Below are 14,366 nucleotides of genomic sequence, written 5' to 3'. Positions count from 1 at the left end.
TTCATAAACATATAAATATAGTGGTTTGCATGATTTATACTCGTGGTTAAGTTTGTAATGAAACCACCTCTATATTTTTATGTATATTTCAAGTGTCGAGTTGATTTTTTTTTATTGCATATATTTTATATTATTTAATCTCTCTCACACATACATATATATATATAAGGTTGAGTTTCGATGAGAAATAAAGTTATTGTGAGAAGCGTAAGAAGAGATCTCTACCCTTGAATTAACCCTAGTTGAATATCAATTTTAATGAAATGCAACAAGATGCACCAGATCAATTTACTTCTAAAGTGCAATTCATGGATGAACATGAGATTAAAAGTGATCAAGAGTCTAAATCTCTTCTTACATTTTTCATCGTAATTTTTCTTTTCACATGATCCTTTGCTTATTATATATATATATATATATATATATGGTTGAGTTATGGTGAAAAACGTAAGAAGAAATCATCATCCTTGAATGCATATTAAGATAAAGATGCAATGAGATAAAACGCACTGAAGCAAGTACAACGCTTCTTACTATAACTATTTTTCTCACAAGTAGATATGATATATGTTATGTCGATATAAAAAAATGTGTCATGCAAAAACATGCAATGATATGTAAATATTTTAATGTGAAGAAGTGGTTACAATTTGACTCTTGGTTATGATCAAAGAAAATATCAAGTTTACAAATATTGATCAAATCATATAAAAACATTCCAAATTTGATCATCTTCTTGATCGCATTACAAATAGTTCCCATTTCCCCCTCTCTCCGGATCCTTCTTTCCACTCGAACAAATTTCCCTCTTAATTGATTCCACAATCCACTCATACTTTTCTTCCCCAAAAGCATCTGGGTGGTGGGTGGGAAGAACAATCGTTGTCGGTTGATTTCGAAGAACAAATGGGTGCTTGTGTGTCGATTCATCATAAGGCTTCTGCAATGAAGGTGCAAGTGTCGTTTGATTCTTCAAAACCAGATCATAAGTTAGTGATTCAATCTTCCCCAATGAGCGGTAAACTTCCGATGGTGAATGGCCATGTTGCTGTTAAACCTCAGTTGCCCCCATCTCAGTCGCCGCCTGCTTTCTCCGATTATGGTATATTTTACTTTCGTATAATCTATTTTCCATTTTTTGTTGGTTTTGTTCAATTATTGCTCTAGTTTTGATGCTTTTTCAGTGTTCTGTTTTATAATTTTGTTCATAGCTCTAATTTACTTCATGAATATTGGGTTTATTGATAGGGATTCCGATTTTGTTTGATTCGTAGCTTTGATTTCTGCAATTAGTTGCTTAATTCAATGTGTGGGTGTGTTTAAATCATTGTTTATTCGAATACTTGATGGCGATTTCAGTTCCTAACTCCTTGATTGATTCAATTTCTGGGTTCTGATTTTGAGTTGATTACACTTGACGTCTAATGATCTTAAAGCTTTTATGTAATAACTTGTGATTCTCATGATTATGCTACCTTTGTGTACTTGATTCGCAATGTTATTTTATATATTATGTAAAATATGGTGATGTTATTTATTCATTTTGTCAAAGGGAGGTCCTTCTTGGAGTTCTTTTGAGGATATTAGTTTTTTCTTTATTTCCTAAGTTGAATTATTATATTATTTATTTATTATACATACGATAGAGTCATATATCAGCTAGACATGCTCCTATAAAAAGAAATTTAAAGGGGTTTCATATATCTTTAAGAGTATCAATTCATCATGTTTTATACAATAATTCAATCAAAATTGTTGTAAATTGACTCTCTTTCACATCTGTTTGGGTCATATTATTTGTTTAGGTTTGATCATTTCTTCCTCTAGATCATAATATAATTGGTAGGTATGTCATGCTTTGCTGGTTTTGTTTGCTGGTTTTCATGTACTTTGCTAGCAAACAAACATGGAGAATAAGAGTGAAAGGTCATTTGCTAGAATAAAAATCAACTTTGAAATACCTCCTCACATGTAGTTCTTATATAGTGGGCAGGTTTCATGTGAGTCCGGTGGTTGGGGTTGCTGTGTTTTTGCTCAAATATAAATTTATTTAATTCATTTTTTTTCTTTCTTGTCAACAAAGTGATGATGTGGTTTCACGTAATTGGTGGACAGAAAGGGACATGAGATTTATGCAGACTGGGCCACAAACATAAATGTGTTAATGACTAATGTTATTTGCTTGGGATAAACTATGTTTATGTTGATTTTGATTTTGATTGCATACATATAATCAAAAGGCAAGATCTTGAGTGCATTGATTCTTTATGGGCTCAATAATGGAAGCTAATGTCTTTTTATCTCTATTTGGATCTTTAATGAATGTGTTATTTTGCATTTGCAGGCAGTAAAGAGGAGACCTTCTTTGACTCCCAAGCATGGTTAGATTCAGATTATGAAGATGACTTTATGAGTGTTAATGGTGGTAAGTAACATCATCATTGATTCTTAAAAACTAAAAGCCTACCTTTCATTTCATTTCGAGTACCCCGATGATAGTTCTAAGAAATAAATAAGGGATTATCACAAAAATAACCAAAATTGGAGTGTACCCGTCACAAAATGACCACTTTTAATTAACCACGTGGGTTGTGGTGGAAAATATCATCTACCTCGGGTTCGAATCTAGGCGTTGTCAAATCCCTTGTAGCCTGGAGGTTCACTTGCGATGACTCAACGCCATTTGTGGTCGCCTGGAGGACTAGTCGGTGCGCGTAAGCTGACCTGAAAACCCGCAGTTATCCCGAAAAAAATGACCACTTTTTTTAAATTAGCACAAAATAACCACCTGTTTCAGATAAACCCGTTTCTTTACCACTTTTCGACATATTTTATTCGCTTTGTGGTCTTCTCTTCAAAAACCATGAGCGAAACCCCTAATTTGCAAAAATGAGGGTTTTGATGTCCCTTATGCGAGATGGGCTGACAAAACTTGAAAAAGGTATGTTTCGCAAAGAAAAGGTTTTGGTTCTCTTTTTTTTTCCGAGATGGGCCGACAAAACTTGAAAAAGGGTTTTCTCTTCTTTTTTTTTGCAAAATAGGTGGTTATTTTCTGTTAATTTTGAAAAAAGTTGGTGTTTTTGTGACGGGTCATCTCCAATTTTGGTTATTTTTGCAATTATTCCAAACAAATAATCAAGTATACGATGGTTATATGGTTCAACAAGTCAATCGTTGCTAGAATTTTTATTATATATTGTGAATCTCAATAGTATATACAGCTTCAACCGGGTTATTCTATTCCATCTCTTGGAAAGTGTCCTCCTGAAAGAGGAGGACTCAATGATTATTATCGAACACGTAAGGGCTTTGTTTTGTGTTTACATTTTCTTGCAACCTATGCAGAATTTACCCCATCGAGAGGCAATACGCCGGTACACCATAGCTTAACCGTAGGAACCCCACAATCTAACGGAAGAGCCATAGCCATCCCCCCGGACAACAACTTAGTTCATGGTTCAACACTTGAGCCATCTCCATCTCCAACTCCAACCGAAAAAAAGATGAGACTTTTGGACCTTTTTAAAGAAAGCCTAAGAGAAAAGGTTGAGGAAATCGATGAACCACCCAAGAAAGATGGTGAAATGGGGTTGAACAAAGATGGTTTGAAGCCGAAAAGGGGGACTTCTATGCAGGGTTGCTTTTCTACTTTGCTTTCTGTCCGTAGCGTGGGAAGGCAAAAGAAGGGTTGTCGGGTTATAAATTAGCCATTCGACTTTGATTGTGGATTGAACCGAAAGGCGTATTTTCTTGGGGAGTATTATAATTATGTAAAGCCATAGTAACTTTTCTGCGGTCGATAATATAGTTACACAACAAGTACATGTTTTCCCGAATGAAAAATTAAAGGTAGTGTTACATATGGAACAATTTTATAAATGGAATAATATAATATAATATCTTAATATGTACATACAATACAAAGACTACACATGGGTTCGATTCTACTAATCAACCTTTTACCCAGATGTGAAAAAAAGTTGCACATTTTTTTTATAAAAGTTGTAGATCTTTAATTAATTACACTTGGAGTATCAAACTATCAATTTTGAGGGATAGGGTTAGCACAAAACTATTAAGACCTTGGAACTTCTTCGAGTCCCCTCAGAATTTTCATGACTGTTATTTTTAGGTTTTGGAATTAATAGAGATTTTACAAGCTCAGCAGCTTAAAAAAATATTTGTTGGTGAAGTATTTTTCTTTTTGGGCCTCATAATTCAAGTTTTTTAGTCTATTAATAGAGGTCGTACAAACTCAGCAGCTTAAAAAAATAAGTCGCGAGATCTGTTATGCAAGACCTAATTTAAAAGAAACACTAAGTGGCTCATTGAGTAATAGTAAAGATATATGTATATATATATATATGCATATTTGTCGTCATAAATTATGTTTTGAAAAATCTCATGATCTCACCGTGGTTCCTAAGCTAGAGGCTTGACCTTGTCGATTCATTTAACCTTGATTCATGGTAGTTATTTTATGGATTAATACACGTTTTTAAATGCAAAATAATTTCCACATTTTATATAAACTAGTTGTGAACCCGCGCAATGCGGCGGGACCGTAGGAGGCGTGAATGTAAACAATTTTGAAGCTTTCGTGGTTTTGTTAGAGGAGATCTTATAACATGATGATCTTCTAATATAGATATTTAATTATCCTGGTTGTATTTGGAGGAGAACCTTCCACAATTAAAAGAACTTGAAAGGCTAAAACACTTTAAATGAACAATCAATCAAATAGGATGATCTACACCCTTTGAAAATGTGCATCAAAGCATTAACAACACAAACAAATACACAGATGCAAATAGTTTAGTAGATATACATACATATCATGCATTCCAAACAAACTTCTAGTATTTTAATCTTCTTTTAGCCCATAGTTGGTTTTCTGGCATTAGTATCTTTAGAATGACATATCATTTTTTATATCCCATAACCATAATTCTTCAAGTAAGTACTCTCTTTCACATGGCAACCAATCAAAATAAGTACAATATAAAAAAAAAATTAAAACTCTTTTTCATCAATTGAGAAAAAGTTTATTTTTTTTGACTAAATAAAAAACTAATTTATGGAGATGTTTACCCAACTCTTACCCAGCAATCACTTACCAGTGAGAGTCAACGCTTTCATTAACTTATCGGGTAAGATTTATCTAGTTACCAGGTAAGACCGTTACCAATCGGGTAACTTTTATCTTCCTACCGGAGACTGGAGAGAGTAACACTTGCATAAATAAATGGATGTTGCAAGAAACTATGAAAACACCAAGAGTGTGATCGTAAGTTACAATGATTATTTCTATTATTTAATTAGATAGATGCACAAAAATATTACATTAAACTGAAAAAGTACACAAGGTGGCATAAAAAAAGCTCTTACAATTCAAAATCACAAGAATATGAAAACAAAACAAGGAACAAAATGCCATCATCATCTCCCCCTTCCCTTAACCCGCCTCAAAGACAAGGAGATATACACAAAATTAAATCACAAAATTAAATTCGGATCCAAAAACGAATCAATCTTCATAGATTCACTCTTTTCCCTCTCCATCGCACTTGGCTCTGCAGATTTCTTTGCAGTTAGCCTTGTTGATCTTCTTGTGCTGTACACTTTCTGAACAATAGTCTCCTTTTTAACAGTGTCTTGATTTCATGTTGTGGTGCCTTTCCCTCAGCTATATATTGCAACTACTACAGTATATTTGGTATGCACTTCGTCTTATGTTCCACCAAAGAGTCGTTTTTTGCGACTTCTTCACACTCATTCAGTTGACTCCCCACATTGCCACAAGAAGTAGTCGGGGCCTTCTTTCTGGTGCTGGAAACTATCGTAGTTTTCAATTCATTAACATCGCCAATTGCCTCCTTACTCCACGACCAGTCGTTCTGCTTGATGTTGCTGGCACAGTTTCTGCTTTTGTTTTCTTCACCTTTTGCCGGCAATTCAAGTTGATGATCCATCACTTTCACACCGTGAAGGTTTCAAGATCTCTTCAATCCCTTCAACCTGGTGATGTATGACACAAACAAACAATTCTAAAATCAATACAAAAAATATGTGTACATTGATGCTAATATATGTTTTGTTTTTGAACCAACAGGGGTGCTAATCTAATAGCACAACGACCTTTTTTTTGGCAGCAGACCAATAGAAACAAAACGCAACCAATGTACATCAAATTCAAGTATATCTTTTTTCAAAGTGAACACAATGAGAAGCATAGACCAATCAAATTAAATTGAGATACTTATCATCACAGAAGATTTGATGGCATCGGCTATTCTATACTAATATCTTTTTGCTAACACAACAACCTTTTCTCGCTACAAAACCGTCCATCGAAACCTGGACACGTGCACCTTACATCACAAATGATTTCCAAACCATACCTATCCTTGGTTAAAGACAAGGTTGTTTGATCACTTGATAAAAATTCTCATTGCTCCATTAACCATAACCATATTTTTAATAAAACAGCCCGTCGTTTGAAAAGGCCAAAATTATTTTAATAGACTCGATCCAATGTTGTTTTAGTAGACTAATTCTTAACGGTAAGCTAAGGGGCATTTTACCAAACGCTTACTCGGACAAGTGAACAAGTTAAATTACTTTACCAAATGAATATGATAAGGACCAGGAATCTTACCCGGTAAGAGCGAGACCAAGACCAAGACTCTTACCCGGTAAGTGAAAGCGATAACTCTTATCACGGTAAGTATTTACCGAGTAAATTGTTGCATACAATACATTTTTGATTGACTAAAATCTTACCAGGTAAGTAAATGATAGTGTTAAAATTTACCTAGTAAACGCTTACCGAGTAAGTGTTTGATAAATGGCCCCTAAGTGAAAATATTGACTTACTGCCAAGTGCTTATCAGGTAAGCATTGGGTAAAAATGGTGCTAAAACTTTAATGCTACCTATAAAAGTAGAACCTCAAATGATAAAATGGTAGAACAAAAAAGTAGTTATCAAGTACCGGAGTTTCGTTGGCTTATGTGAAGGAGAATTACCGACTTGTACCTGCATCAAAGCAATACACATGTTACTTTGTCTTTTATAGGAAGAACACAAATTAACACTAAAAAGAATGATACAACGGAAACATGTTAAATAAGTCTACTTGTTTGCAAATGTGAGACTCATAATGACCAAATGTTAAAATTTCCAATAATAAAATCAATCAAAGAATAATGAATCTCAAAAAAATAATATACCCTCTCAGGTGGTGGAGTTGTCTTTCCTTTCTCTTCAGCTCCATTATTTCATCAGCACTCCCCCCCTACATGGCAACATCTTTATCACAGGATGGTTCTGGTTCCAAATCAACCTAGCACCTCAACCTCTACGAGTGGCAGTTGGCCTCATCGGTATTGCCGCCTTAGGGGCCGATAAGTAAATAACAGTGCTAAAATTTACCAAACGCTTACTCGGGTAAGCGTTTACCAATGCATATTATCTAACCGAATGAATATGGTAAGGATCAAGAATATTACCCGATCAGAGCGAGACAAGAACCAAGAGTCTTACCCGGTAAGTGAGAACGATGACTCTTACCACGGTAAGCGATCGGATAAATTGTTGCATGCGATGTCGTTTTGATGGACTAAAATCTTACCCGATAAGTAAATAATAGTGCTAAAATTTATTGGTAAGCACTTACCGGGTAAGTATTTGGTAAACGGCCCCTTAGTTCCTATTGTTATAGCTTCATCATCGCCCCTTCCCCTTCCACCACCAGCTTTCCTTCTAGTTCTGTTTTGAGTTGGTGTAGCAACGTCCCCTTGATCAACAGGTTAAGTGGCAGAATGAAGATCACCAAGCAGTTTTGATCTTCGTGCTCCAATTCGTAGTTGTGGCATTGCCACCCATGCAATTACATCGAACTCATTCCCCAAGTGTTCAGCTCAAGCCTCCAATTACCTATACAAATATAACAAAAATATGCAAAAACACAAACAAATTGGAACCCCCTATTAAGAAAAGATTATCATGCAAAAGCATAAACAATATAGCTAGGGAAAATAACACCATCTAAATTCACAAGCACTACCAATAAAGACCAAAAAATTGCAAAAAAGAGACTGAAAAGATGCACAATTAAGAAGCAATATATGTCCAAATTATATATTATTCTTAACAAAAACGCTTGAAGATAATTATGAAGACCCTACATTCTTCTTCAAATTTGATCCTTTTGGGAATAACAAAATCTCAAAATGCATATAATCCGACAGCATACAAAATTACATTTGTTCCAGGTCCGAGCATCAAAATTGAAAAGTAAACAACTATTTGAAATCAAATCACTTATGGCTAAATGAACAAGAACCAATGCATATGGTTGAATGAAAATCGTTTCGTGGCAACTTTTACTGTTCCTTCAGCACCGGTTTCGCCTACCTATGATAACATAATATGTGCTTCCAGTTTTGCACAGCAGGGGACAATGTATAACCCTATAATCTAATATAACCCCCAAATTGAGATCCTTTTTTCAGTAAGCAAACCCATTATATTAAATTCACAACCAAACCAGAAACTCTGGCCCAATGAGGTAGCAAGCAAACCCATTATATTAAATTCACAACCAAACTAGAAACTCTGGCCCAATGAGGTAGCAAGCAAATCCATAGTAACTTTTTATGGCATAGCATGTAAAGTGCAATCAACAATAAAGTAAACCAAGAAAGATTCAACAAATAGCAAAAACAGAACCTATGCATCAAGGATCCTCCCAATTATATAAAACTCAGAAGTATAGTGGAGTCAATTGATTAACTAAAACACAAAATTAAGTTCAAAAGTGTCAAATTTATGAAAATGTTCATATAAAATTCAAGACGAATTGCCATGTATGTTTAAGTATTTAACATGAATGTTGCATATGTTTTTCAAAACTTGAGTTTCTTGAAAACCCACATGAAAATTGACAAGCCACAAGAAAACAACAAGTACCTTTTCAAGTTCATCTTGGACCTCCGGCAACTTTGCAATGGATAGAACAAGCTCATGATTTGCTCAGTATTGTCCTCCATGATTTTCTCTCCAATCTCAGGTTTCTTACCCTTGTCAGCCACCATTTCAGAAACCTGTAATGGAGTGATGAAAGCCCCGAAATGGTTCTTGCTCTGGTGACGAAGATAATTTGTTTGAAAGGAGACAGGAAGTAGGCTGTTTTTTTAAAGGGTTGAAACCCTTGAAGCAGACTCCCTGACATGGGTTTGGAGCAGATTTTGCAGGAAGATCTTGAACAAACCAAGTTATTTTCTATGATGTATATACATTAGTAGATTACATTAAAATACTTCTCCAAATCACTATAAATGATCCCTAAAGGAATTAACAAAACATGTGAAATCCRTARATGAAAGGATAGGRAAACCAAATTCAATCTAACCTAAATTCAAATAAAACCAAAAACCCGAAATGGATAGGGAAATGTGATCKATAATGAAAGCTTACCTGAATGTCTTCAACGAAGATAAAAATGGAGATAGTAGCTTACCTGAATGTCAGCATACAAAGATGAAGGCTTACCTGAATGNGCTTACCTGAATGTCTTCAACGAAGATAAAAATGGAGATAGTAGCTTACCTGAATGTCAGCATACAAAGATGAAGGCTTACCTGAATGCCTTGATTCGTCTTCATGATTAATAGAATAAATCAAAACCAAAACTTCACAAAAAATTTGAAACTCACCCAGAAATCATCAGCAACTTGAAAGGAGAAGATTGAGCGAGAGTGGAAGAGAAGAAAACCCTAATGGGTTGAATCAATGGAAGCAGAAACCAAAAATCATAAGAAAAATTGTGCAAAAAAACCAAAAATCAACTAATAAAAGCCATAGATTTAGAGGTTTCAAACCTATTACAATGATACAATGGTTTTAATCAGTTGTCCAGAAGAGGAGAGATTCAAGTGGGCGATTGATTGAGAGTGGGAAAAGAACCCAGTAGAGAAGTAGAGATTAATGGAGAACTCACCTTGGTGGTTTCAAGAACGTGAATTCCTGCAATTGGAGAAGAAATCGTTGCCCTGGGAGAAGGAATCAGACGCTTTGGGAGCAGGAATCGATTTCTTGGAGAGGACATTGGGAGTGGAAAAAGAACCCAGTAGAGAAGTAGAGATTAATGGAGAACTCACCTTGATGGTTTGAAGTAGAGATTAATGAACGTGAATTGCTGCATTGGGAGAAGGAATCGTTGCCAGAAGGAATCGACGCTTTGGAAGCAGGAATCGATTTCTTGGAGAGGACATTGGCTTAGAGAAACAATTTTAAGACTTTATGCATCATTTGGTAGTACTTTATAATTCAGGGATTGTTTTTAAGACTTTAAAACTTTATGCATTAAAAGATAGTATCTTATGTATTTAAAGTTGTTTTTAAGATTTTATGCATCAAAAGATAATACTTTATGCATTTAAAGTTATTTTTAAGACTTTTATGAAATCTGCTTTATAAGGTAGTATAGAATAGATTTATGGATTATGGTACAAAAAAGTAGAGAATTAATAACTTATTGGCTTAATTAATTAAAATGTAGGTTTTAATTGATAGACAAAGACATTCATCTAAACGGATTAATGCAAGACCTACATGATAATGAAACTCGTAAAATCTATTAACAACTACTTCTTTCGTTTTAAAATATTTACTCATAATTTAAAGAAAAAACAAATTATATACGGAATATGACTATAAAAATCATTTAATGGAGATAACTGATCAAGTTTTTTTGAATAAATATGTTTTTTTTATCTAATATTTTGAATTTCACAAATTTAACCAAAATAATAAAAACTAACAACTTAAAAACGACCCATTTTTCAAAATTAATGGACCAAAAATCCCTTACCTTATAAAACTGAATACTAAAATGCAAGGTGTTTCGTTAATAGAAATTAAAACGATGTATACTTTGTTAGGGTTATTGTGTGTTGTATCGTTATATTTTATTTGAAAGAGAAAAATCAAAGATGTCCTTTCTCATGATTTTGATAACTATTTTGGGTTTATTAAAATTCAAATAAATACTATAATTTCTCTCTTAAACTTATTTTATATGAAACTAGAAATATATGGCCAAAGTAATCGGACACTCCATTTAGTGGACTATAATTTCTAAAGTTGATATCACATTTAAAAAATTGTATTTTAGTGATTGTCTTTAAAGTATATATATGTTCTTATAAAAAAATTATTAGAAATTTCGAACATGTAACCGAACTTATTCGTTAACCTTCCCTCGTCATATATTTCGTGAATGATTTGATGTATTATTTATTTTGTGTTGATTTAAATATAGGTATCATTACAATAAATTTGGGTTTATATAACATCAAAAATGTTTGAATGTTTTATTGTGTTCTAACTAAAGAACGTTTCGGGCTGTCTTACCAAGCTTTTATAACACAACATGTCTTGTTAGTTTTTTATATGATACTATTTAAAAAAGTGTCAGGTGATAAGATGTTTTTATATGACACTTCTCAAAAGTGTCATATAAAAATATCTGGTAATACACCTAAAAATTATGTTATACAAATTTATTACAACACTTTTTATATATCTATAAATCTAGTTTTATTATAATGAGTGAATCATATTAATAGAGTTGTGATTATGTTAATACAACTTTAATGATATGACAATAAAGTTTGGGTCTTTGGGGACTCTTCTCGATTCGAGTCCTAAAAAATTGTTGAGGATTTTTCTAATTAACTGTTATCTAAAATCTTTATGATTAGTCGAGGTGTCTGTAAACTGACTTACCGTAAAAATAAAATAAAAAAAAAAAAAAACCCCTCCAATGGCGTGTCTTGTTTGACTTTTTATATGTAAAAGACAGGAGTGTATCCTTTTGAGGCTTTGTTTTCAAGTTGCTTTTGGCCTTTCCTTCTTCTCTATGTTTCAATTGGCATTTGATTCTCGTCAACTCCAAAGGTTAGTTTGCTACCTCTTTTTGGCAAAATAGTTAGACAACACCTTTTGTTTTGTTGTCTGAATCATCATTATTTGGAAAAAATGAATTATACAGCCGAGCGTTTTAATTTAATAGCTAATATTGTATTTATCCATGAAAACTTTTCTTCTTAACCACCGGGGAACACTTTTAGACAATACGCTCGGGGTCTTTTTCCTTTTTCAAAAAGCTCATAAACTAGCATAGGAGCTGTTACCATATCCACATGAAGAATAGTGCCGTCAACCATCCCATGTCAAAGCCTGAAAAAATTAGCCTACTTTTTCTAATACAAACTTATTGTTGACAAATTTCTTCTTACCAAAGGCAGGGTGGACAGACTATAGCGTATATAGTGGTTACGGGCTACCGTTTCATTCTTCCGTCATAAGGTAAGAAAATTAAGATCGTGAAAGGTGACACTGTATTATCTTATGAGTGCAACCATATATTTCTTGAAACAACAATAATGACATAAGTGGGTTGGGTTATGGTGAGAATAAGAGTTATAGTGAGAAGGTAAGAACAAAACCTTTATATACCTTCAACTAACTTTATTTACTTATTTTTATCATCATGATCAAAACTTAGATTTGACCAAATTAGAGTCAAACTATCATAAACCCACTAAGAAAGTCAAAACATTTTGAAACCATAGTCAAACATTCTTGCAGTTCAGCTAATCAAGAATCCCAGGATGTTGGCTACATTCTTCTCTTAGTTACGAGTTAGAGGGTTTGATCCTAGCTCGATTTCAGAGGTTGGAATATTGGAAACTATCGATGCCCTTATAAAAAGTGGCGAGCTTTTCAAAATCCGAGGGCTCATTGGTTTTAGTGAGAACGGTTGCAATAGAGGGTGGGGTGTGGCTTTTAAGTCATTAGGGAAGGAATTGCTGGTAGGTATCGCCGGTGAGAAATGTATGCCGGATTGGAAAACGGAGGAACACGCCCTGGGTAGGTCTTGAAGGGTCATACAGGATTTTTGAGTCAAAAACGTGGTTTAAACATGTTTTAAGAAACTTTTGTGTTTTTTACCATGTTTTTCATTTTCAAGTGTATACTTCTATGTTTGTCCCATCATCTTTTCCAGTGTTGTTCATCTTGCGCTTAATAGTTAGTGGTAGAAGTCAGAAACTCTCATTTCCATCCAAATTTTGAGTTCACTGTGAAATCGAGTTTGAGCCTAAAGTTCAGTATTCGTTGAATCAACAAACTTTAAAAGAGGGTATTCTCGTAATCAAGAGGTTTAATCTTTGGTTGATTTTCATACGCTGCATTACTAGTTGACCAAATAAAATATCGGGTGGATGCTCTTTTGCCACAATTTTAATCCATTGCGAAGCCATTATAGTTGAAAAATCTCCATCTTTTTGGGCCTGCGAACAAAAAAAAAATGGTTCGTTTGATAACTGTTTCGTACATTATCATATATTGCGCATGGTTCTCTTCAAAGATTCGGTTATTTTAGAGATCTTTCTTTAAACATGACTTAAATCAAATGAACTCATCGTATTAAATACGTTAATGACGAGATAATTTACCTGAGATTCCATTATTCACTAAAATGGTATTTGTAGAATTTGATGCTTCAAGCATTTCATCATTTGTACACTTATGAGTTGGTTGGCTTCCAACAGAGCCAGATATTGATCCTAGAGTGTCTTGTGTTTATAATGATAAATTTTGTGCTAATACCATGTTAAAATGTAGACCTCATATTACTTTTCATCAGAAGCATCAAGTAAATTAGGATCTTCATTGTACCCGAACCCAAATAGACGGCCTTTCTTGGATCCCCCAACCGCCTCATTCCACAAGTCAGTATCAACTAGGGGATAGGCTGAGGGATTCTCACCATACTTTTCGGTGAGATTGTTTGAATAGGTACCCTGTGGTTTAAAAAAATACTACTAGTCAATTTCAATAGCATAACGACTGTAAATGAAACGTTTCCAACTAAAACAATCCTAACATTTGCCCAACAAATGGCAACCCAAAATATATATATATATATATATATATATATCTGTGAGAACCAATATTAACCACAAATCAATAGATAAATTAGGAAATTTATAATTTTGGCAATTTTGAATTAAAATTTTAATGCAAGGATATTTTTGGTATTTTACAACTTTCCTCCCTCCTCTCTTCTCTCTCCGGCCACCGTCCGCCGGCCACCGTCCTCCAGTGATACTACAATGGTATCACAATGCATCATATGTGTGCTTGGGTATCACATTGATGTCGTTTGTGTGGTCGATCGAAGATGTAACACTGTGGTATCACTATGCATCTTATATATGATTAGGTATCACAATGTATCTTTTGTTTAACAGAGTCAATATTTTTAGTTATCACAGTGGTATCATAGTGGTATCA

The 14,366-nt window shown here is 34.0% G+C and overlaps 1 protein-coding gene across 1 annotated transcript; it reads left to right on the top strand.

Moving 5' to 3' along the window:
• The first annotated feature begins 738 nt into the window (after positions 1–738).
• Positions 739–3,833, top strand: LOC112513424 (uncharacterized protein At3g27210-like). The gene is made up of 3 exons (XM_025119685.1): positions 739–1,102; positions 2,345–2,425; positions 3,346–3,833. Exons 1-3 carry the CDS (start codon positions 907–909, stop codon positions 3,705–3,707), a joined length of 639 nt encoding a protein of 212 aa, XP_024975453.1. The 5' UTR covers positions 739–906; the 3' UTR covers positions 3,708–3,833.
• Positions 3,834–14,366: the final 10,533 nt, after the last annotated feature.

The sequence above is a fragment of the Cynara cardunculus genome (genome assembly GCF_001531365.2).
Source record: "Cynara cardunculus var. scolymus isolate 2C chromosome LG 5, CcrdV1, whole genome shotgun sequence".
Classification (NCBI taxonomy): domain Eukaryota; kingdom Viridiplantae; phylum Streptophyta; class Magnoliopsida; order Asterales; family Asteraceae; genus Cynara; species Cynara cardunculus.
This window is presented reverse-complemented; position numbering and strand designations above follow the sequence as displayed.